At 47.8% G+C, this 23,815-nt stretch overlaps 1 protein-coding gene across 4 annotated transcripts in view; it reads right to left on the minus strand.

Moving 5' to 3' along the window:
- LOC120945452 (activating transcription factor 7 interacting protein) overlaps positions 1-23,815 on the minus strand; it is a 278,332-nt gene that overhangs the window by 8,383 nt on the left and 246,134 nt on the right. For all 4 annotated transcript variants that reach the window (XM_040359610.1, XM_040359612.1, XM_040359608.1 and 1 more), the window contains one exon: positions 23,074-23,174. In XM_040359610.1, coding sequence (XP_040215544.1) covers positions 23,074-23,174 — 101 coding nt within the window. The remainder of the gene's footprint in view (positions 1-23,073; positions 23,175-23,815) is intronic.

The following is a 23,815-nucleotide window of genomic DNA, read 5'->3' on the forward strand; positions in this document are numbered from 1 at the left end:
CCCGGCTTCCCTAGACCTGTCTCACAGGGGTACCTTCAACCCTCCCCGGTCTCTAGGTTTTAGAAAAAAAAAAAACATGTCGTTGTGTTGGAGAAACACAATCAATACTGGGGAACAAGGGGATGGGTGGGGCTTTTTAATCTGTCATGTGATTGTGTTTCCTGCAGGGAGGAGCCATCATCTCTCAGGTGCCGTCCTGGAAGGTGATGGGAGAAATACATTTCCTGTAATATGTGTTTCACAGCCAGATGGCTTTACGACTTTTTCCTATTGACAGGGTGGATATTGCTCCTTTTAATCCGTCCAAAGTGATTAATCGGGCTATTTCCTCAATTGCTGTGGATGGCAGAGAGGGCAATGCAGAATCTTCAATATAGTCTTGGATATCTGCCATTCGCTGTTCCTCCTCGGCAGTCGACTGTACTGGTTGGATGTTATAGAATGCCTCAAAAAATCTATGGAATTCTGCTGCTATTGTTTGCGTTTCCACCATGTTTTTATTTTGAACTATGAACATGCCTGGAGTCCTGCTGTCTGGATAGTAACCGACCACATTTATTTCCTTGCTCATAAAACCGATAAGCGTAGCATCTGTACTTTTTAATTTTACGATCCAGACATTGTACCAAATCACTTTGTAGGGTTTCCAATTGGAGAGCTTCTACTGGGTCCAGATTTCTCTTGTGTTTGATCTCTAGCTCATTGATTTTTTTCAGTAGATCCGTTATCTCCTTTTGTTTTATTTTTTTTAATCCGGGCCCCACGTGCCATCAGTTCACCCGTAATCACCGATTTGTGGGCTTCCCAGACAGCTTGTTCATTTCAAAATATGCTTTCCTTCTGAGAGACAGGGCCTTCATTATGTCCTTATCATCCAACAATGTTTCACTTAATCGCCAAATCTGTTCCAAATGACCGGCAAAGACTGGGAGGAGGGTCACAGTTATGGGGGCATGGTCTAAAATTGTTATTGATGCCATGGTACACGAATGGATCTTTTCCAGGTATAATTGATCCACCAAGAAAAGGTCCAAATGAGAATGGGGGGGGGGGCGTGGCTTGGACATGAGACGTGTCTTTGTGTGAGCTCCGGCACTGAATTAGAGCGTGTTTTTGAACAGCCTTTTTACCTTCACCTCTATGGCAAGCATGGGGAAGAGATCAGGGAAGAATCTGCCTAAAAAGGGTACCGCTGTTAACTCTATCAAGCTATTTCTCGCGGCTGAACCGGAGGACTTGCCCGATTCGGATGGCCTAGGCCGCACGCCTCATGGGTCGGGAGCGGGCTCCGCCCCCGGACACAGGCCTGAGACCAGATGTCTTTCTGCAGTGTCCTCCGGAGGCTCGGATGGTGAGAGGAGTCCGGTCAGACGATCGGGAACTGTTGGTGTGGCGACTTTACCCACAACCGCGGACCTCCCATCTATGCTACTGAGCCTGGAGAGGACGATTAAGAAGGAGGTATATGTGGTGCGCACTGATCTCGCCCAAGTTCTTGAGCGTGTGGAGGACTCTGAATTGCGACTTGACAGACACGCAGCAGCCATTTGGGACTTACAGGCAACTACCCGCAATCTGGCGATAGCACACAGAATGGCGCTATACAAGATAGAGGACCAGGAAAATAGGAACAACCGTAATAACATCCGCATTAGAGGGTTGCCCGAGGCAACAAGGGATGAGGACGGGAAGACAGCCATACTTCGTTTCCCGGAGGAACTGAAGGCATTTTGCATGGATCTTAACATCGTGCCCCCTGAGTTGCCCGGATGGCAGGATCGGATACCCCATCCCTCTACCCCCTCTGATGTGCAATGGCAGAAGGTCTAAGAAACGCCGATCTGCTACCCCGGGTTCTATTTCGCAAGCTGACTGAATCCCTGCTTTGTGAGCTCTCGGCTTTGGCCGGGTTGAGACACGGGCTGATGGAACACAAGTATCTGTCTGGAGTTTGTCTCTTGTTCATACATGGTTATGGTTCATTTTCTGGTTAAATGTATAATGTTTTTCACTGTTTTAGGGTTATGTAAGGTCTGTTCCTTGAAGCCGTTCCTGTGTCTACATTATGTTGCTGCGGTAGTGGGACAAGTGGTTCATTTTTCCTCTTGGACGTGCCTATGCTTCTGACATACTTGTGGGACACATGATGGGCTGTTTAAAGGTTAATGGTTTATGTTACATGTGCCGGACCATGCGGATGGTACGTGCCTTTTATAGTGGTCTGTGTCATGTGTGGTCTGTTTCTGGGGACGGCCTCTCCCTGTTTTCCGGGTGGCGGCTCCCTGGAGCGGATGCCCTGTTTGGGGGGGCCGGCTCTGGGGTGCCACGCTCTGCGCCATCTCCGGTTTTGCACAGCACTAGTCTGCGTGCACTCATCTGGAGACTCGATGTTTTTTTGGTTTTATTTTTTTCTATTCTCTTTGCGGCTTTTTTTCTACTTCTCCCCCCTTTCCCTCTTTAACTTTTCCTCCCGCTCTATGCCTGCCTCCTTTGCCAGCCCGGTAGAATATTGGTGTTTTGCTGTTACCCCATTCGAATCCAATGGCCACACTTAATTTGGTTTCTCTGAATGTAAGGGGGCTTCATGCCCCTGGTAAGCGGCATTCGCTCTATAGGGAACTTAAAAGACTGCAGGGAGACATGGTTTTCCTGCAGGAAACCCACCTCACGCATAGCACGCGGGTCAAACTTTTTGACCACAACTATCCCACCTGGTATTACAGACTCTCAGATGTGGTGAAGGCGAAGGGTGTGGCTATTGGATTTCGAAAGGGATCATCTTATTTTGGAGGACACTCTTTCGGACCCATCTGGTCGGTTTTTATTTTTAAAAGGCAGTCTGGGTAATTTTTCATGTTGCTAATTTTACGCACCTAACCAGGGTCAGGCGAGCTTTCTGTCTGCCACGATACATAAACTGAGGGATTTTGCTCGGGGGTGCATTTAGACACTTCGCGAGGGACCTCTTGCATCCCTTACAGGAAGTTGGCGTTTATTCGCCGGCAGCTTTCTGAGGCTTAATTGATGGATGCCTGGAGGATAATGCACCCTCGAGAGAAAGATTATACATATTACTCTCCCCTGCATCAGTCTCATTCGAGGATAGATTATCTCTTCATTAGCCACCATTAGTAAGAGCTTCTATTGAGCTCTCTCATTGAAGTTTCTGCCGTATCGGATCACGCCCCACTCTGTTTACGGATGCGGGTGCCCTCAATGCCGGTGAAATCCAATAACTGGAGGCTAAACGATTCTCTTATCTCGGATGAGATTGATCTGAAGGAGATAGGAACTGATCTTTCTTTGTATTTCCGGGAGAACACCTTTCCGGGAGAACACCTCTCCGGAAGTATCCCCAGGTGTGCTTTGGGAGGCCCATAAGGCCCATATCCGTGGTAAGTTTATGGAGTTGGGTTCTAGGAAGAAGAGGGAACGGAGGATGCAGCACATTCGTTTAGTTGAGGAAATTGGTAAGCTAGAGAGGAGCCATAAATTATCTAGCTCCCCCTCCACCTTTCATTCCCTTACGCAGAAACGGGAGGAGTTGAAAGCCCTCTTTCATGTTGAACACACCTCTCGGATGAGATTGGTGTCCCAACGTTTCTATGAGTGGGGTAATAGACCTAGACACCTCTTAGCTCGCTCCATCAGAAAAAGTCTGCTTCCCACATAGCAAAAATTAAATCACTTTCGGATACCCTGCTGTATAGAACTAGCGAAATTGCAAAGGAATTCCTGGATTTTTATCAGCAGCTCTATCATGTTAGTCACTCGAATTCTCTTATTCGAGATTATCTTACCCAGGCTAAACTCCTAAAACTCTCTAATTCGGCGATGGAGTCTTTGGAGGCGGAGTTCACCACCGCGGAGTTTGCAGTCGCCCTTAAATCCATGGCTGGGGGCAAGGCCCCGGGGCAGGATTGGCTTGACAGTGGCATACTACCGCGCATTTTCAGACACCCTACTCCCGTTTTTGACATCATATGCCAACTCGGCCTCTGCGGGGGTGGGCTTCTGTCCGGAGACTCTCCATGCACAGATTACGGTGCTTCCTAAACCCGGGAAGGACCCGAGTTTATGCAGCAGTTACTGCCCGATTTCTATTGAATTTAGATGCAAACATTTACGCAAAAGCGGTCGCAATTAGACTTTTGCCCCTGATCCCTCGCTGGGTATCTAAAGACCAAACTGGTTTTATCCCGGGGAGGGAAGCAAGGGATAATTCTCTCTATAGCTCTCTTTCCTATGTGCGAAGTCGCTCCCAGCCCACCCATCTGCCATCTACTGATGCGGAAAAAGCATTTAATAGGGTGGACTGGGAGTACCTGAAGAAGGGGAGCGAAAGTAAGGGGGGGGGGGGGAGGGGAACGTAATATAATGCACGGGGAAGGAAGATGCATATATTGATGTATTTGGGTAAAGGTAGGTTTTACTCAGTAGGTCTGGTCCGATATAAGGAACTACATACTCTGCCATATAGCATAAAGGAGAGATCGGGTGGGGGGTATAGGGAGCGTGGGGTTTTGTATGATCCCCCCTTTTTTTTCTCCTCTGCCGTGTAGAGCTGACTGCGCAGGCGCCGTAAAGTGCCAAGTCCCCCTCGGATATTTTCGGAAGTCGATGACGCGCTTTACCCGCACGTGAATCTATGCCTCGTCTTAGGAACGCCTACTGCCCAGGGGAGCGAGAACCTGGAAGCCGGGTGAATAGAAAAAAAAACACGCAAGTACAGCAGAAAAAAAATAAAATAATCAAGCATATTGTCTTCCAGTCAGCAGTATGCTGGATGTAACTGTATATAGATGTTTTAGGGTGAACCCCCGCTTTAACCATGTAGGTGAAGACACTTTGGCAACAGCCCTAAGCAATTTAGAAGGGGGAATCGCTGCGTTAATGTTAATCACAAAGTCCTCAGACAAAGCAGATCTCCTCCTGTTGTATTAGATCTACTTACAGAAAGATCTGAGGAGGATGAGGCCCCAAAGGATGAGGACTCGGAAGGATCAGAGCTATCAGAGGAACCTTTCTTCATCTCAGGTGCTGAAATACAGGTGCAATACTGAAGCAGTGTGCTCCACATTCAGATTACCCTCTAAGGAGTCAACTAAAACACCTGTCTCCTCATTGGGCTCGTTTAAATCCCCACAGGCTGCTTGTGCCTTTCCGATTCATCCTTTATTGGAGAATCTGATTTATGCAGACTGGAAAAACCTAGATAAGCGTTTTGCTCCTCCTAGGAAGTTTGAAGTGCTTTGTCCTATGTGGATGCAGCGATTTCTTCTGTAAACAAAAGCCCAACTTGTCCGGTGGACAATGCTCAGGTATTTAAAGATCCTTCTGAAAAAAGGTTGGAATCTTTACGAAAATAATCCTTCCTCCTGGCAGGCGCAGTAACCAAACCTGCTGTGGCAGCGGTGGGTATGTGTCAGGTCTGAGACGGGATGAAAGATCTGACTGCTGAACAGATCAAATTTTGGGAGAATATGCCTAGGGCCTTATGTTTTACAGTGGATGCCATTAGAGATTCTATCCAACAGGCATCCCACCTAAACGCTGCAGCTGGTGCCAATGCACAGAATTCTTTGGCTAAAGCATTGGTCAGCAGAAGCTCCATGCAAGAAGCTTTTTGGCCAGCTTCCCCTTCCATGGCGAACACCTCTTTGGGGAAGATTTGGAGAAATATATCCAAAAGATATCGAGCAGTAAAACTACCCTTTTACCAGAGAAGAAGAAAAACAAGCGTCCTTGTTTTAAGCGCTCTCATTCTGCTCCTGGTAGATCTAGCGCCAGCCAGTGGCGACGACATTTTTAGCCAGCCACAAAAGCGAAGGAAGACCAAACCCAGAAAAGCAAGAAGCAGTGGGGTTCAAAGGCCAACAAGCAAAACCCCAAAGCCTCTTCAAGAAGAGGCGCCCCCGCTCGGCCGAGTGGGGGGACGACTTTGGCAGTTTTCAGCGGCATGGCAGACAGAAATCCAGGACAAGTGGGTAGTATCCACAGTATCCCTAGGATACAAACTGGAATTTCAACAAATCCCATGTTCTTAATTCCGAAGCTCAAGACTCTCCAAGGATCCACTAAAAGAGTGTCTTTTTTCAAAGGATTGGATCACTTGAGCGAGGTTCAGGTTTTTGTTCAAACCTATTTGTGATTCCAAAACCAAATGGAGACGTCAGACCCATCCTGGATCTAAGATCTCTAAATCAGTTTCTGAACATTCGCCATTTTCGAATGGAAACTATTCGATTAGTGGTCGCCTCCCTACAAGGCGGAGAATTCATGGCGTCGATGGACATCAAGGATACATATTTAAGGTTCGCGGTAGAACATCGCCACTTCCAGTTTGTGGCTCTGCCATTTGGGGTGGCTACCGACCCCCGGATATTTACAAAGGTACTAGCCCCTCTGTTGGCAGATCTGAGGGTACAGGGCATAGCAGTAACAGCCTATCTAGACGATCTACTTGTGATAGATCAGTCAGTGGCAGGGTTAGATCACGCTGCGCTTACCATAAAAAAATACCTGGAACAGTTAGGATGGATTGTAAATCTACAAAAATCCTCTCTACAAGCCCAAAAAAGGGTAATTGGGCATGATCATAGACACAGCCTAAGGCAGGGCATTCCTGCCAGAACCGCTAAAGGACCTGATCCACAAGGTCAAGGCAAAGAAAAAGCAGGCTATTCGCCTTTGCATGAGGCTACTAGGGAAGATGGTGACCTCTTTCGAGGCTATCCCTTACGCCCAGTTTCACTCAAGACTACTTCAAGGCAGTATCTTAGCCACCTGGAACAGGAAGATCCAAGCTCTGGATCTACCCATGTGCCTGTCTCCACAAGTGCGCCAAAGCTTCAGTTGGTGTTTAAAAACCAAGAACTTGCGGAAAGGAAGATCCTTCCTCCCAGTCACCTGGAAGGTGGCGTCTACAGATGCCAGCCTAAAGGGCTGGGGAGCAGTGTTAGAAGAAGCTTCAGCCCAGGGAACTTGGGCCAAGACCAAAAAAGGAACCTGCCCATCAACATACTGGAGTTGCAGGCAGTATATTTAGCCCTAAGAACCTGGACACACAGGTTACAGGGCCACCCGATGCCGATTTAATCCGACAATGCTACTGCAGTAGCTTACATCAATCACCAGGGAAGCACCAGCAGTCAGGGCGCTCAGAAAGAGGTGAATCAGATTTTGGCATGGGCAGAAGAACATGTTCCTAGTCTCTCTACAATGTTCATTCCAGGGGTAGAAAACTGGTAAGCGGACTATCTGAGTCGCCAGCAACCACTACCAGGAGAGTGGTCTCTCCACCCAGATATCTTTCAGGTCATATGCCAGAGATGGGGGACCACGGATGTAGACCTGCTAGCCTCCAGGTTCAACAGGAAGTTGGACAACTTTGTGTCCAGGATGAGAGATCCCATAGCCTATGGATCGAATGCTCCAATAATTCAGTGGAATCAGTTTTCACTGACCTATGCGTTTCCGCCGATCGCTCTCTTACAAAGGCTACTTCGCAGGATCAAGAAGGAAATAATTCCTGTAATCTTAGTGCCCCCAAATTGGCCCAGAAGATCCTGGTACGCCGAAATCAAAGATGGCGGTAGGCAAACCATGGAAGCTTCCGCTTCGTCACAACCTGCTGTCGCAAGGTCCAGTGTTACATCCTTCCTTACAAGAGCTAAATTTGATGGCTTGGCTACTGAGACCCACATTCTGAAGAAGCGAGGGATCTTGGGTCCAGTGCTTTCTACACTTATTAATGCCAAAAAGCCAGCTTCCAGGCTTATCTACTAAAGAGTCTGGAAGGCATATGTTTCATGGTGTGAAACCAACAAATAGAATCAAAAGATATGGCATAAGTAGGATCTCGCCTTTTGCCAGCTAGGAGTGGATATGAAATTGGCCCTTGGCACAATTAAAAGGGTTACTAAAAGGAATTATTATTTTTTTCTTTAAAATAACAAACATGTTATACTTACCTCCACTGTGCAATTCGTTTTGCACAGTGCGGCCCGGATCCACGTCTTCTGGGGCCCCTCGGCGGCTGTCTCTGGTCCTCCCCGCAATTACTCACCACAGTCACGCGAGAGAGCTCGCATGGTGGTCAGTAATTGCGGCCATAGCCGCTCACTGCATCACTTGGCCCCGCCCCTCGGCGCGCCGAGTCACTGGATGTGATTGACAGCAGTGCCAGCCAATGGCTGCGCTGCTCTCAATCCATCCGCTCTAGCCAATCAGCGGCCAGGCTAAGCGGCGATGAGGATCTCGGGACCGCGCGCTGGACTTTCGAGGGGTCAGGCAAGTATAAGGGGGACTCGGGGGGGGGGGGGGGGGCAGCATCAGATGTTTTTTTTCCTTTACAACTCCTTTAAGGGTCAAATATCGGCTCTATCAGTCTTTTTTCAAAGACCGCTGGCATCTCATTCTTTAGTTCGGGCTTTCATTCAGGGGGGACTGCGGATCAATCCGCCAGTCAAGTCTCTTGTGCCCATGGGATCTGAATTTTGTATTGTCATTGTTGCAGAAGCAACCTTTTAAACCTATTCGTCATATTCCGCTAATTTTTAAACCGGAAATTGGCCTGATTGCCATCTCTTCGGCTAGAAGAGTATCTGAATTAGCAGTGCTTCCTTGTAAAAAGCCTCATTTAATTTGTCACAAGGACAAGATTGTTCTACGACCCCATCCAACCTTTTCACCAAAAGGTGGTGTCGACATTTCATTTAAATCAAGATATTATTTTGCCTTTTTTCTTTCTGGATCCGTAGACAGCGGAAAAATAATTACACTCTCTAGATGTAGTAAGAGCAGTAAAGGCGTATCTCCAGGCAACCGCTCAGATACGTAAAACTGATGTTTTGTTTATTTTGCCAGATGGCCCCAAGAAGGGACAGGCGGCATCAAAATCCACCATTGCGCGGTGGATTCGACAAGTAATTATCCAAACTTATGGTTTAAGGAACAGGATTTTTCCTTCAGTTAAGGCGCACTCAACCAGAGCTATGAGTGCTTCATGGGCAGTGCATCACCAGGCTTAGATGGCTCAGATCTGTAAAGCTGCAACTTGGTCTTCAGTCCATACGTTCACCAAATAGATGTAAGAGGACATGAGGATTTTGCCTTTGGGCGGAGTGTAATGCAGGCAGCAGTCTATGGCTTCTTATCCATTTACGGCCGGCTCGGATCTGGGTCTCCCACCTTCATATTGAGAATTGCTCTGGGACGTCCCATTATGTATTGATTTAAGGCTCTGTGTCCCGTGGTGTACGATAAAGAAAATAGGATTTTTATAACAGCTTACCTGTAAAATCCTTTTCTTGGAGTACACCACGGGACACAGAGGTCCCCCCCTTCTTATGGGAACCTTATTGCTTGCTACAAAACTAAGGTACTGCCCTGATGGGAGGGGTTATATGAAGGGGGAACAGTCTTTGATTGGTCACCAGAGGGGATTGGACACTGGCAAAACCATACAACCCATTATGTAATGATTTAAGAGACTAAGGTGTACTCCAAGAAAAGGATTTTACAGGTAAGCCGTTATAAAAATCCTATTTTGTCCTCCCATTTATCCTTCCGTACTCCATCTTAGTCTCCCTTCAGAGTGGGTAAGACCCATCATGTCTCTGTGCCTGCTTGGTCGACTTTGTTGATTTTTACTGGGCACTTGCTGCCATTTGTCGGGGCATAGTAGGGGGGTTTCCAAAATTATTCTTTCGCCAGTCCATAAAATGCACTGGGGGTAAATCCAATGTCTCTACAAACGACTGCAAATCATCTCTATTATGGAGACGTTTTGCCACTCCACGAAGCAGTAAGGCTAAACGGGAACCCCCAACGATAGTTGACCTCCACTGCACATAGAGCTTCTAACACTGGTTGGACAGTCCGTCGCTGCATTAACCACTTAAGACCTGGACCAAAATGCAGCTAAAGGACCCGGCCAGGTTTTGAGATTCGGCACTGCGTCACTTTAAGACAATTGCGCGACGTGGCTCTCAAACAAAATTGGCATACTTTTTTCCCCACAAATAGAGCTTTCTTTTGGTGGTATTTGATCACCTCTGCGGTTTTTATTTTTTGCGCTATAAACAAAAATAGAGCGACAATTCCGAAAAAAATGCAATATTTTTTACTTTTTGCTATAATAAATATCCCCCAAAAATATATATAAAATTTTTTTTTTCCTCAGTTTAGGCCGATACATATTCTACCTATTATGGGTAAAAAAAAAAAAAAATCGCAATAAGCGTTTATCGGTTGGTTTGCGCAAAATTTATAGCGTTTACAAAATAGGGGATAGTTTTATTGCATTTTTATTCTTTTTTTTTTTTTACTACTAATGGCGGCGATCAGCGATTTTTTTCCTGACTGCGACATTATGGCGGACACTTCGGACAATTTTGACACATTTTTGGGACCATTGTCATTTTCACAGCAAAAAATGCATTTAAAATGCATTGTTTACTGTGAAAATGACAGTTGCAGTTTGGGAGTTAACCACAGGGGGCGCTGATGGGGTTATGTGTGACCTCATGTGTGTTTACAACTGTAGGGGGGTGTGGCTGTAGGTGCGACGTCATTGATTGTGTATCCCTATAAAAAGGGATCACACGTTCGATGCCGCCGCAGTGAAGAACGGGGAAGCTGTGTTTACACACAGCTCTCCCCATTCTTCAGCTCCAGGGACCGATCGTGGGACTCCAGCGGCGATAGAGTCCGCGGGTCCCGGAGCTTCGGACCGGGTCGCAGGCGCGTGACCCACAGCTGGGTACTAGCACAGGACGTACCTGTACCCAGCTATGCCATTCTGCCGACGTAAATGTGCAGGAGGCGGTCCTTAAGTGGTTAAGGTCCAACGTGCCAGGTCCAGATACAGGGATACATACGTTCCATCAAAATTAATTTTAGATTTTTTGCTTGCCATTCTTAATTGATTGTTTAACTGTAAATGTATGTAATTTGCATATTATGTCCCTTGGTCTTTTTGTATTCTGACTAGCATACATTGGACCCAGTCAGTCAATCTCAATATTATCTGGTGCAGTCACCCATTATCTGGCAGAATAGCTGCTGAATTGTTGAGGGCAATTCAGGCATCTGAATGGCTTCAGGTAATCCTTTTATGCAAATATTTTGCCTACGGTCCCCGTTTTCACAGTCATCTATTTTATCTCTATATTGATTTAGAATCTCCTCATGACTTTTCACAGTGTCTTCGATATCTACTATTGCTTGTACCGTGTTTTTCAGTGTCTCTACTGTATGCGCCAGTACACGCGTGTCCTCTAAGGCCCTCCTAGCCTGTTGGCATGATTGCTCCACCGCTGATATCAACTGCAGGATACCTGTATTTGTAGGAAGAGCCTTAAGGAGTTCTCCGATATCCAACTCCAGGTCCTCCATTGCTCCACTTGGTTTCAAAGACAGAATATCCCCACACTGTACAGGGTTGGGGCTCAGTGCTTGTAATATTGACCCTACACCCGGGGAGTCCGGTTCGGCCATAGCCTGCTCTCTGCCTGCATCCAGCCATCTTCCCTCAGGCTCTCTCTCCATCGGCAGTCATTTGCAGTCTCACTCGTGGCCCGGGGGTGGGGGTGTGGAGAGTGAGGGCATTACTCCACACGTCCACTCATCACTCTGCTGCCGTCATTTTCTGAATTAGAAATCTTTATACAGATTCCTCAAGTAAAGTGCTACAGAGAAAAAAAAAAAAAAAAAAAACTATCCTCAGTCCCTTTCTGTCTGAGAAAAAGAGATATGGGGTCTGTTCAGACCTCTGATATCTCAAAGACCCCCAAATCTCCCCCCCCAAAATAGTATTCAGAAAAAAAAAAAAAAAAAAAAAGAAGATTAAGGTTCCATGCACACTGGGCTTAAAAAAATGTCTGTTCTTTTTGGAGTAAAAAACATCCATATAGAGCATTTTTTTTACAAAGTTTAGACGAGTTTAGGAGAGTTTTACGTTTTTTCTGCCAGTGAGCTCCAATCAGAAACGTGAATGAGAAGGTTTTTCCCTGCCTCTAAACGTTGTTCTCAAAAATATGCCTGTAAACGTCCTAATGTGTATGGACACAAAGGATAACATTGAGTTGCTTCTACAGGCAGAACACAAAACTCCTGTAGAAGCAAAGTTTTTTTATTCCAGTGTGCACTTCCGGAACCTAAGAGTCCAGCGCCCTGCAGGGGGGTGGCGCCCCAGCACCCCTAATGGACCGGACACTCCTGGTAAGACCCTTTTCACATGGCGCGGACTCTCAAGCAGATTGGTCTGCTTAGCGGGGGGGGGGGGGGGGATCTGTCTGCCAATTCCTGCTGACCAGGCGGATGACAGGTCTGCGTCCACTCCGCTGATGCAGAGCAGACACCAACATTCTCTATAAGGCAGTCGGATTGAAACGGACCACCTGTCCAGTTCCATCGGATACCATCCGATCTGCTAGATGGATGGGGAATGGGATCCCCATCCCTGTTTTTTGCAGACTAGACTTTGGATGCAAGGCCAGAGACAGTAATGCAGGGGCCAGGTCGTCATGCCATAGAGGCAACCACCAGGGAGAGTTATTGTAGAAAGAAATGTTTGGACAGCCGCACTCTGGAAAAACGTTCTCGGTTGCCTTTTATTGATAAAAGTTATCAAACACCATACATCACAGCAAAGACCGGGGCATACAGCTGACGTTTCGCACTACAATCAGTGCTTACTCATAGCTATGAGTAAGCACTGATTGTAGTGCGAAACGTCAGCTGTATGCCCCGGTCTTTGCTGTGATGTATGGTGTTTGATAACTTATCAATAAAAGGCAACCGAGAACGTTTTTCCAGAGTGCAGCTGTCCAAACATTTCTTTGTACAATTGCTTCATGCATTGCCGGCACCTGGGTTTCTCTGAGAGGATACGGATTCATCCACATACCTAATTGGAGCGGTGACTATCTTCTCACCAGGGAGAGTTAGTGACCATCTACACCAAATTTGTGTACCACAGACAAGTCTGAAGCTACTAGAATGACCGAGATCCCTTCGGTCCCTATCTTGCAAGCCTATGCAGCAGGTGATGGAACACCCCGAGTTGATGAAAGGCATAAATAAAACAATACTGGTCCAATGCCGCCACCAGCGCGTCAATTACACCTGCCAGGGGTCCTGCACTGTCACCATGAACCGAGAACAAAAGCAGTCCAGCTGATGGGTGGTCAACACAGCCAACAGGCCAACAAAAACAATGGAATGGCAGATAATTAAAGAACCACCTGAAAGACCATATATTTGATGCTGGCAAAAGATAACATATGAAGCAGATGACCAGGTGGCAGCTTTACAAACCGAGGGCAAAAAAAGTAGAAGCAAGGTGCTAAACACTCAAACTTTAGCAATAAGACAAACCTAAGAAAACCGGCCTGATGCTAAAATGTCCAAGTACTACCAGTCCTGGAGAAATGAGTCTTGACTGAAACTGTAGGGGAAGCCAGATCCTCGAGACCATAAGCTTGGAATGGGTACCTGAGCCACCTTGAAACAGTGAACGAGAAGCCGAACTAGCTGGAGTCACAAACTGGAAATCAATCTTCCTAAAAGACGACATGGCAGAAAGAAACCCACAGCCTGGGCCGCCATCCAGACCATGAACACTCATCTTTTCCACCAACATTTGGAAGGGAGGCCTATGGATTAAAGCAGGGATAGGCAACCTGGGCGCTCCAGCTGTTTTAAAACTACAACTCCCATAATGCCTCTGCCTCTAGTAGTCATACCTGCGATTGTCAGGGTCTTGCAAGGTCTCATGGGACTTGTAGTTTCCCCACAGTTGGAGGGCCGAGGTTGCCTACCCCTGGATTAAAGCATAAAAATAGCAGCTTGCAGGCAGCAAGGTACTATAGGATATGTAATCCTTAGAGAAGTATGGCCAAAGCTTTTTAGGCCCTACTTACCCTATGGATCACATTAGTGAACACCTCATACTCCGCTTTTAAATACTGAAAGTAAAACAGCAGTAGAGAAACTGCAAAGCAAGCAGGGTATGCAGAAGTTGTGCAAAGTGATGGCCAGCAGACAGGCAGCAACAACATAAAACGCTTATATTGGATTGCCACATAAAAGTATTGTATGTATTCGTATAAAAATGCTGATGAAATAAAATTAGAAGTGTAAGCAGTGTATCCTTTATCAGGACCCTTACACAGGACCAAAAATAGGGTTGGAACCAGCAATGACTTCTAGAAGTTCAGGACACATATAAACCTAAACATTTGGAGAGTCCGACACCTTGTCCTCCAGAGCCCCCATCGACTGCTCCCCAAAGAGGTCGTCATCCAAGTGGCCCTCTATTTAGATACCTCAAGAGTGAAACTGGACCAACACCTTGATGAATATCCGAGGTGCAGAAAACCAGCCTAATGGAAAGACCACAAACTGGTAGCACAACCACACTGCTTAAATCTTCTCAAAGTTGGGTAGATGTAAGCAGGTATCTAATGTCCACTGCGGCCAAACATTCTCCCTGGAAAAGTGAAAACCGATCTTGTTGATTCCGTTTTTGGACTTTAATTTGAGTCGTCAGAGCCTTGAGGTCCAATATGGGGTGAAAATTCCAACAGGTTGGAGTAAAATCCTTGGAAAATGTCCAAAAGCACAGATTGGAGTGATGGCCTTTGGTCCATAGTCTAAAAAGAGCATGAAGTTCAGCAATGCCGAGGAGACACTGGGGGATTTGAGGTTAAAAAACAAGGTAGGGAACAAAACCCAATATTGTATATTGGCCAGTGGACAATCCACGTCCCGTGTGCATGGGGCCTTAGGTTGAGACAAACCATTTGACAACCGACAGGGGAACTTACATTGGTCAGCTTTTATTAATGTAAACATTTTAACCCAAAAAAAGCGTTTGTGGATCAACTTATAATTTGTTAGCTGTAGTATGGCTTCAATTTGTATATCTAAATCTGCTAGTCATTCTAAAAATCCCCTCGCTCAAAAAAAAAAAGTGCTGCTGTCCAAAGGTGTCTGTTGCTCTTCATCCGGAATATAGACATCCCAGGGAAAATAAAAAAAAGTTCAGAGCCAGAGACAACTGATGTTCACAATCAATGATCTGCAGGTCAATGTTGGCATCAGTCAGATCTTGTTTAAGGGATTTGGTCCAATCAGACATAGTTGAGTGTAAAACTACAGCCAGAATTGGATGTAAAAGAAGAGTCTAAAGAGAACATGGCCCTAGAAAAAGCCTCCAGATGCTTATCAGTAGGGTCCTTAAATGTAAAAAAAAAAAAAAGTTTGTACCCACTTGTATAGTTACATGAGTAATGGTGGTTCCACAGTAGATACGGACAACTTTGTGACAAACTTCTCATCAAGTGGGTAACAGTTGACAGCTGACTAGCAAGTGCTTTGGAAAAGCAAAAATCCAACCACCAGTAGGTGGTTTCTAATCTTCATATATAACTGGAAAAGTGAGTGCAAAGGAAAAGTCCGTAAAGTCCTAACGGGCCCTGTAGGACCAAAAAATATTTTTTCAACTAATGTGCGATAGCCAAATGCTTCAGGCAGATCAGGTCTTGGCTCAGCAGAGCTGAAGAAAGATGTCTATCCTTCCAAGACACAAGCAAAAGACTAAGGGCTCTTTCACGCAGGTGGCCCGTTCAGGTCCGCCTGCCAGTTTTTTAGGCGGAACTGAACGGGCGCTCCGTGATCCTCTATGGAGCCACGGATGTCAGTGGTGACATGCCCGCTGACATCCGACCCGCTCCGCCAAAGTGTGACGGAGGAAAAAATAGGATTTTTGTACTCACCAAAAAATCTATTTCTCTGAGTTCATGGACGGACACAGCAGCCTTTGACCTTAGGGTTATATCCGCTTTCTTCAGGAGAGTTTAGGCAGAAACAAAGCACTTTAAGTGTTAACAACACTTTCCTCAGTGCAGCTCCTCCCAGGGGGCGTGGTTCCCCGGGCATAACCCACACCCTGCTCTAGCATCTTCCAGTTCGTAACAAGCAGTACAAACAAAAGGAGGGGTGGGTGCTGTGTCCTTCCATGAACTCAGAGAAATGGATTTTACGGCGAGTACAAAAATCCTATTTTCTCTTCCGTTCATGGACGGACACAGCAGCCTTTGACCTTAGGGACGTCCCCAAGCAGTGTATAAAAAATTCGAGGGGTGGGAAAACACAGCAAACCAAGCTACACCCCAAACAAAACTGGAGTTACTCAACAGAGGAACTCCAACTTTAAACTGCCGCCTGTAACACCTTGTGGCCGAAGGAGGCATCAGAAGATGCACTCACATCCACCTTGTAAAACTTTGAAAAGGTGTGGACCGACGACCAGGTCGCTGCCTTACACACGTGTAACAGAGGCTTGATGTTGGAAAGCCCAAGGAGGCACCGATCGCCCTGGTCGAATACGCCGTAACCCGAAAGGGAGGCGCCCGCCCCTTCAGGGCATAGGCCCGAAGCACAACCCGTCGGATCCACCTAGAAATGGTGGGTGACGAGACTGCCAGACCTTTTCTGGGACCAGCCACCGACACGAACAGTGAGTCCGACTTTCGGAACGGAGCCGTAGCAGATAAGTACACACGTAAGGCCCGAACCACATCCAGGGAATGTAAAGTGGCCTCCTTCTGGTCTTTCGGCTGAGGACATAGGGATGGAAGAACAATGTCCTCAAATATGGAAAGCCGAAACAACCTTCGGGAGAAAAGACTGCTGCGGCCGCAGCACCACCTTATCCTTATGGATGACCAAATAGGGAGCCTTGCAAGACAAGGCCGCCAGTTCAGATACTCGTCTGATCGAGGTAAATGCTACCAGAAAAAACACTGTGTGACAGAGTCAAAGGGATCTTTCAGATGTCCTCAAAAGGAGCATCCTGAAGCACCGAAGGGACAAAATTCAAGTCCCATGGGGAAGTGGATGGCGCACCGGACATGTCGGACCCCCTGTACAAACGTACGCACCAAGGAGTGTGCCGCCAAAGGTCGCTGAAAGTAAACGGCCATAGCCAAAATCTGACTCTTAACCGTACTCAAGGCGATAGCCTGATCCACTCCCCGCTGTAAAAACAGCAGAATCCTAGACACCACGTATGAACGAGGGTGCCACTTCATCTCCTCACACAGAGATGTAGGCCTTCCAAGTACAATGGTAAATCCTACCTGAGGTAGACTTCCGTGCACGCAGCATGGTAGAGACCACCGAGCCTGACAGGCCTCGGTCCTTCAGTACCTGACTCACAACAGCCATGCCGTTAAAGCCAGCGACTGCAAAGCAGGGTGGAAGATAGGACCCTGCGATAGAAGATCTATTCTCAGAGGTAGACGCCAGGGAGCGTCTGCCACCAGACGCACCAGGCCCGCGTACCAGGAGCGGCGCGGCCAGTCTGGGGCGATCGGGATTGTTGGAATTCCTACAGCTTCCACTCTGCGCAGGTGAGGAAGAAGGGGGTAAGGCGTAAATCAGGCGATAGTGACCCCAAGGTGCCACCAACGAGTCCGCCCACAGGTCCTTCGACCTGGCCACGAACCGTGGCACCTTCCGATCGAGACGGGACGCTAGAAGGACCATGTCTGGAGTGCCCCACTTTGGGCACAGACTCTGAAACACCTCCGGGTGGAGTGACCACACTCCTTGGTCTAGCGTTTGGCGACTTAGGTAGTTGGCTTGCCAATTCTGTACCCCCGGAATGCACACGGCCGATAGAGCCAGAACGGACCTTTTGGCCCACCGAAGGATGTGCGCTACCTCCGTCGCTGCAGCTGAACTCCGTGTGCCCCCCTGATGGTTGACGTACGCCATGGCCGTGGCGTTGTTGGACTGGATCCTGACCGGTCGGCCCTGCAGATCCAGGGACCACCTGGCAAGGCACAGCTGGATTGCTCGGAGCTCCAGTATATTGATTGGCAGGCGGGACTCCTCCTGAGTCCAGCGCCCCTGGGCTAGTCAGGGTGCCCCAAACGCCCCCCCAACCAGAGAGGCTGGAATCTGTCGTGACCACGGTCCAGTGGCAAGGTAGAAATTACTTCCCGGTCCGAAGCACCGGCGTCGTCAGCCACCACACCAGGGAAGACTTGACCAGTTGACTCAACTGAATCTGGTAATCCAGAGAAGACGGGAGCTTGTCCCAACGTGACAGAATCTCCTTCTGTAGTTCCCTGGTGTGGAATTGGGCATAAGGAACTGCCTCGAAAGAGGCCACCTCCAGACCCAGAACCCTCATGCAGAATCGAAAAAACGACCACTTCTGGGTCAACAGCTGCTGCCCCGCAGAATGCAGTGTCTGGAGTTTCTCCGTTGGGAGAAAAACTCTTGCCTCCGCGGAATCCAGGACTAGCCCTAGGTATTCCCGACACAGAGACGGAACCAACACTGACTTCTGGATATTCAGAAGCCAGCCGAACTCTTGGAGAGTCTGACACGAGATAGACACGTCCTCTAATTCCGAGCCTGAGAAAGCTCCCAGAAGGTTGCCCAGATACCCCACGATATCGATCCCTCGCTGTCTCAGCAGGGCCAGCATCGGGGCGAGCACCTTGGTGAAAACCTGTGGTGCCGAAGCCAGGCCGAACGGGAGGGCCACAAATTGAAAGTGGTCCTCCCCGATCACAAAGTGCAGAAATCCCTGGTGCTTTGCGCATATGGGAACATGCAGGTATGCGTCCATGATATCCGAGGATGCCATGAAGTCCCCCCGATGGAGCACAGCTATCGCCGAGCGAATCGACTCCATCCTGAATGTTTGCACTTTGACAAAACAACTGAGGGCTTTGAGGTCCAGGATTGGACTGACCCCTTCCTTCTTGGGGACTACAAACAGATTGGAGTGAAACCCCTGAAACCGTTCCATCGAGGGAACTGGCACAATCACTCCCCTGACCAGAAGATCCTGGACAGTCCCTGACAGAGCCCGCCGGCGAACCAAAGGAAGCTGGAGGGAAAAAATCTGTACCCCGAGGAAACTACTTTGCAAACCCAACAGTCGGAGAGCAGAGACCTCCACCGAGCCGCGAAGCCGTTCCCCCACCTGAGACACGGGCGGGGGCAGACCTTCAGGCGGAAGCAGGTTTGTCCGCAGACTTGTTGGGCTTGCGGTACCAGGTGCGCTACTGCCCCGCAGCGGGGGTCTTAGCACCTTGCAAACCTTTTCTCACCGCACTGGGCGGGCGAAAAAACGCTTGGGGGTAGTAAAGGAGGGCCCTTGCTTATGGCGAGGCTCCTTGCCCTTCTTAGACTGTGGGAGCAGCGTGCTCTTACCACCCGTGGCATCCTTAATGATGCCATCCAGGGATGCCCCAAAAGATAGTTCACCCTTAAAGGGTAAATCCACCAAGGCCTTTTTTGAAGACTGGCCTGCAGACCAGCATATCAGCCACACAAGGCGGCGCAGTACCACCGCATAGGCGGAAGCCCTGGAAAGCAAGAGCGTAACCAGGACCGACTCACAGACAAATTTCAGACCCTGAACCAATTGTTCAGCCATGTCCTTTACAGGTCTCGGAAGCACCCTGTGACTCCAGCTCCTGCAGCAAAAAGCTTTGCCCGTACAGTCAGAGTCCGTGACACCAGAGCCCCGGCCAAAACCGGTCTCACAGCCGAACCCACTACTGCGAAGATGGAGCAGGCCACAGCCCCATTCTCCCATCCGCGGGGTCCTTAAAGGTAGGAGCCCCATCCACAGGCCTATGTGGTGGTTTGCTCAACCTGGACACGGGAGGGTCCACGGACGGAGGAGAGACCCACTTTTACTAAAAAGGTCCCCCACAAAGGGAAAACGGGTCATAAAGACAAAAACTGTCTGCGGTGTATCCCATTCCTTGTACGACAAACTGTCCAAAGAAGGAACACAAGGAAACACATTTTCAGTGTGTGGCGGTTAGCTGGAACCAAAAGGGACTGGCACACCAGGTGCCCCCTGGCTCACCCAGGGCAGCAACCTCCGGATCCTCCGGGGAGGTAGGGGCAGCTGGATTTTGGGGAATATCCTCAGAGCCCGATGGGGAACCCTTTGGCTTTTTAACACCTTTAGCATTTTTAGCGTTCCCTGCACCCTTAGGAGCCATAATAAACAAATCTGAGATACTCCGCTAATATACAACCAACTGTAATAGCTGGAGAAAAACACACATTTAAATAAATGAGGAAAAAATTAGGCTAGGGTAATGTTAGACAGAAACTAAACTTCCCAAAACCTAACAAGTAGGGTTGTCCAGATACCGATACTAGTATCGGTATCGGGACCGATACCGAGTATTTGCGGGAGTACTCGTACTCGCGCAAATGCTCCCGATACCTAAATAGAATACTTTTTTTGTATTTATCAACATGTTCTATGAAAATTCTTTGAGTTTTTTACTACTGCGTGACAAGCAAATAAAACATTTTTATTCATTTTTACTCATTTTTATTCTTTTATAATGTCTTGAGTTAGAGTTCTTCATAATTCTAAAGAAAATATCCTTAGTCTGTATTGTGGTTTGAAAACTGTCACATGACATTTAAAAAAAGTATCGGTATTCGGTATCGGCGACTACATGAAAAAAAGTATCGGTACTTGTACTCGGTCCTAAAAAAGTGGTATCGGGACAACCCTACTAACAAGAGATAACAATATTGTGCCCCAAGGGCTTAATCACATCCTAATATTGCTTCCCTTAATGCTGGGCTAGGAGAGCACCTAATAATAAAAGTACTCTGACTGCTACTTAGTACACCGGCTTTCTAGAGAAAATATGAGCTTAAACAGCTCTTTAGTAAGGTGTGTACAAAAAAACGGCCACTAGGTGTCACTGTGTCAGCATAACATAGGCAAACCTATCCTGCTCAGCATCGCTGCTCTATGGGTGGGGGTTATATAGGGAGGGAACTTCCTGTCGGAGAGTGCCAGTGTCCATCACCTGAAGGTACACTATATAACCCATATGTAATGGCTATGCTGCTCTGTGTCCCGTGATGTACGATAAAGAAATAGCTCCAACAATTCCTATCAGTAGCCGACCCTGAAGCAGAGTCGCTCACACTGTCCGCGTGGGTTAAGCCCGCATCATCTGACAATACAGATACCATGTCAGAGATATCCCCAGAAGCAGGCCAGGGAGGGGGCGCTAATATACCCACCATCTGGCCACCAGTCGCTTCAAACCTGACGAGAAAAACGCCACCGACATTTCCTCAGCAGATGCGGGAGGGGCAGCAAGGGTTAACTCAGGCTTTGCTGGGGAAGAAGTACCTGGCCCAGGCTCCATAATGCCCCACCGCTGTGTCACCCAAGTGCAAAGCAGAAAACACCCACGTCACCTCCCGGCCGTTACAACAGAGAATGGGGGCCCCCAGGGAAACTCACCACCCCCCGACCCAGTGCAGCGTGAGCGGAAAGAAGTCTAAGGTGTGCTGAGAACCTGGCTGCGCTGCGTCTGTCCCCTGAGGATTCGCGGTCTTTTTGCAGCGCTGGAACGGCCGCACGAGGCCAAACGAAATCCAAGATGGCCGCCATATGGGGAAAAAAATGCCATAGGACCACAGGAAAATGGCAGAGCCATAAAAAAACGCGACTACGGCAATATGGCGGCCGTTGCGCATTTAAAAAGCACCAAAAGTGACAGCACCACAGCGCAGCCATATTAAGCGCAGCACACAAAAGGCCCAGCAGTGAACACACACAGCCCCCGCTAACACACAGGCCCGGTGTAATAAAGAGACCCGTGAAACCCCCCCCCCCTCACAGCCGCTACCCAAATGGGAAAGGAGGGAGAGGAATAAGGGAGAGAGGAAAGCAGGGCAAACCCTCAGTCGACCTCCCAGGGGAAATTTCCAGCCATACCACCTTACCTGAGCAAGGGGCCACTACTTACCCGTCCTGCGACCACCGGTTGAGGTATCCCAGACAGAACCAACGTCCGCATAAACGGCATGGCTGTCGGCCAGACACACTGTGACAAGGCCATAGAGACCGGTCATATGTGTGCCCTAGAACATGGCGTTCCCCGGCCGCCCCTGGAGCAATGGGGCCTGTCGTGGACGACCCAGAGCTGACCTGAGGGCCGGCACACGCTCGATGGCCGAACATGGGGGGACTACAAGAGACAAGACCCAGCCTATCACCCACTCGTCTGTTGATAGAAGAATCACAGGATTAAAAATAATAAAAAGCGAGAAAATCGCAAGAAAAAAATCTCCAGAGTGAAGGACTCTAGAGTGCCTGACCTCTCCTGTCGTTGGGCAGAAAAAAACTGGAAGCTGCTAGAGCAGGGTGTGGGTTATACCCGGGGAACCACGCCCCCTGGGAGGAGCTGCACTGAGGAAAGTGTTAACACTTAAAGTGCTTTGTTTCTGCCTAAACTCTCCTGAAGGTAGCGGATATAACCCTAAAGGTAAAAGGCTGCGGTGTCCGCCCATGAATGGAAGAGAAACCCACTTTTCCATCCGTCTGGCGGATCGGGTGAACACGGACAGATGGTCCGTGTTCATCCGTTCCGCCCATAGGGGAGAGTGGAGAAAAGACATGGCGGCCCCTGCACAGTGTGCGGGGACCGCCCTGTCATCCGCCGGCTCAGCGGGGATCAACGAATCGATCCCCGCTGAGCAAGCGGAGGTTCACGGGGCGGATCATTACTGATCCGCCCCGTGTGAAAGGGGCCTAAGGCATGCCAGGACAATCCTACAGTGTTCACCTGTGCCCAATCCAGCAGTATAACCCTAAATTTGAGAAACAGTGTTATATTTGCATAACCTCCAAAAAGGTGCTGGTCAAAACTGATGTTTTCTCAATATAGTCAGGTTAGCACAGTACCTATTAATTCTGGACTTGCATGAAACCAAATTATTTGATTATATCTTGCACCTAAGTTGAAGTCCATCCAGTTCAACCCAGAACTTTAAATCACTGGTGGCAATTAAACATAAAATGTCCCTTTGTTTAAGCCAATATCCAACATACAGTTCCAATTAAATTTTGTAGTCAATCATTCTGAATAGCCAGAAGACCTTCAATGTGTACAGATCAAAGGGTAGTTTTACCAGCTTTAAGGCACAGCATTGGTCTTATTTGAATAGCAGACATTGCAGTCAAGCTGTTTTTACACTTACTTGTGGGGGGCGATGATGAACTGTGAGCTGTGGTGCAGAGCCCATAGGCACTCCATTATTTACAACATATGCAGCGGTTTGTGGCATTCTTACAGAAACACCTAGAATATATAAATATATATGTATTAAAAAGGAAAAAATCACAAGTCTTTTGAAAATAAGTGACTGTTTAGCTTGCACTATAGTGGCTGTTTAATAAGCCATTTGATACCTGTAGTTGCCGTAGGGTGTTCATTTTGAAAGCAAATGTTAAACAGTTAAAATAGCTTTATCCACAAATTGTTAGTCTCTCCACCACATTATCAATTTGAGTTGTAAATAATTGCCAAACAGATTAGCTAAAGTCCTTCTATAGTGCAAGCTAAACAGTTAGCATGTAGTATGGACTGCTTCCACATGATTACACAATGCTGCAACCGTTTGAATTGCTAGTCTTTGTGACTAAACGCCTATAATTTTAGGTAACACAGCTAAAATCACTTAATCTCTCCAAGTAGCTCCATTTTCCCCACAACTTCAGACCGTTTTGGAAAAAGTTCTTGTTCATATAGTATGTACATGGAGGTAGGACCAAAAGGGTTGAGCAGAAGAATGCCTTTTGTGGGTAAAATTTGACTGCTGAGTAAGACTGCACTAGAAATAAAAATGTGACAGGGCTAGGGATCATCAAGTCATTATACAAAAATCAGGCATCACTGTCTAAGAAGAAAGCATAGCGTCCATGAAGTCTCCGAACAGAGAA

The sequence above is a fragment of the Rana temporaria genome, chromosome 7 (assembly GCF_905171775.1).
Source record: "Rana temporaria chromosome 7, aRanTem1.1, whole genome shotgun sequence".
Classification (NCBI taxonomy): Eukaryota; Metazoa; Chordata; class Amphibia; order Anura; family Ranidae; genus Rana; species Rana temporaria.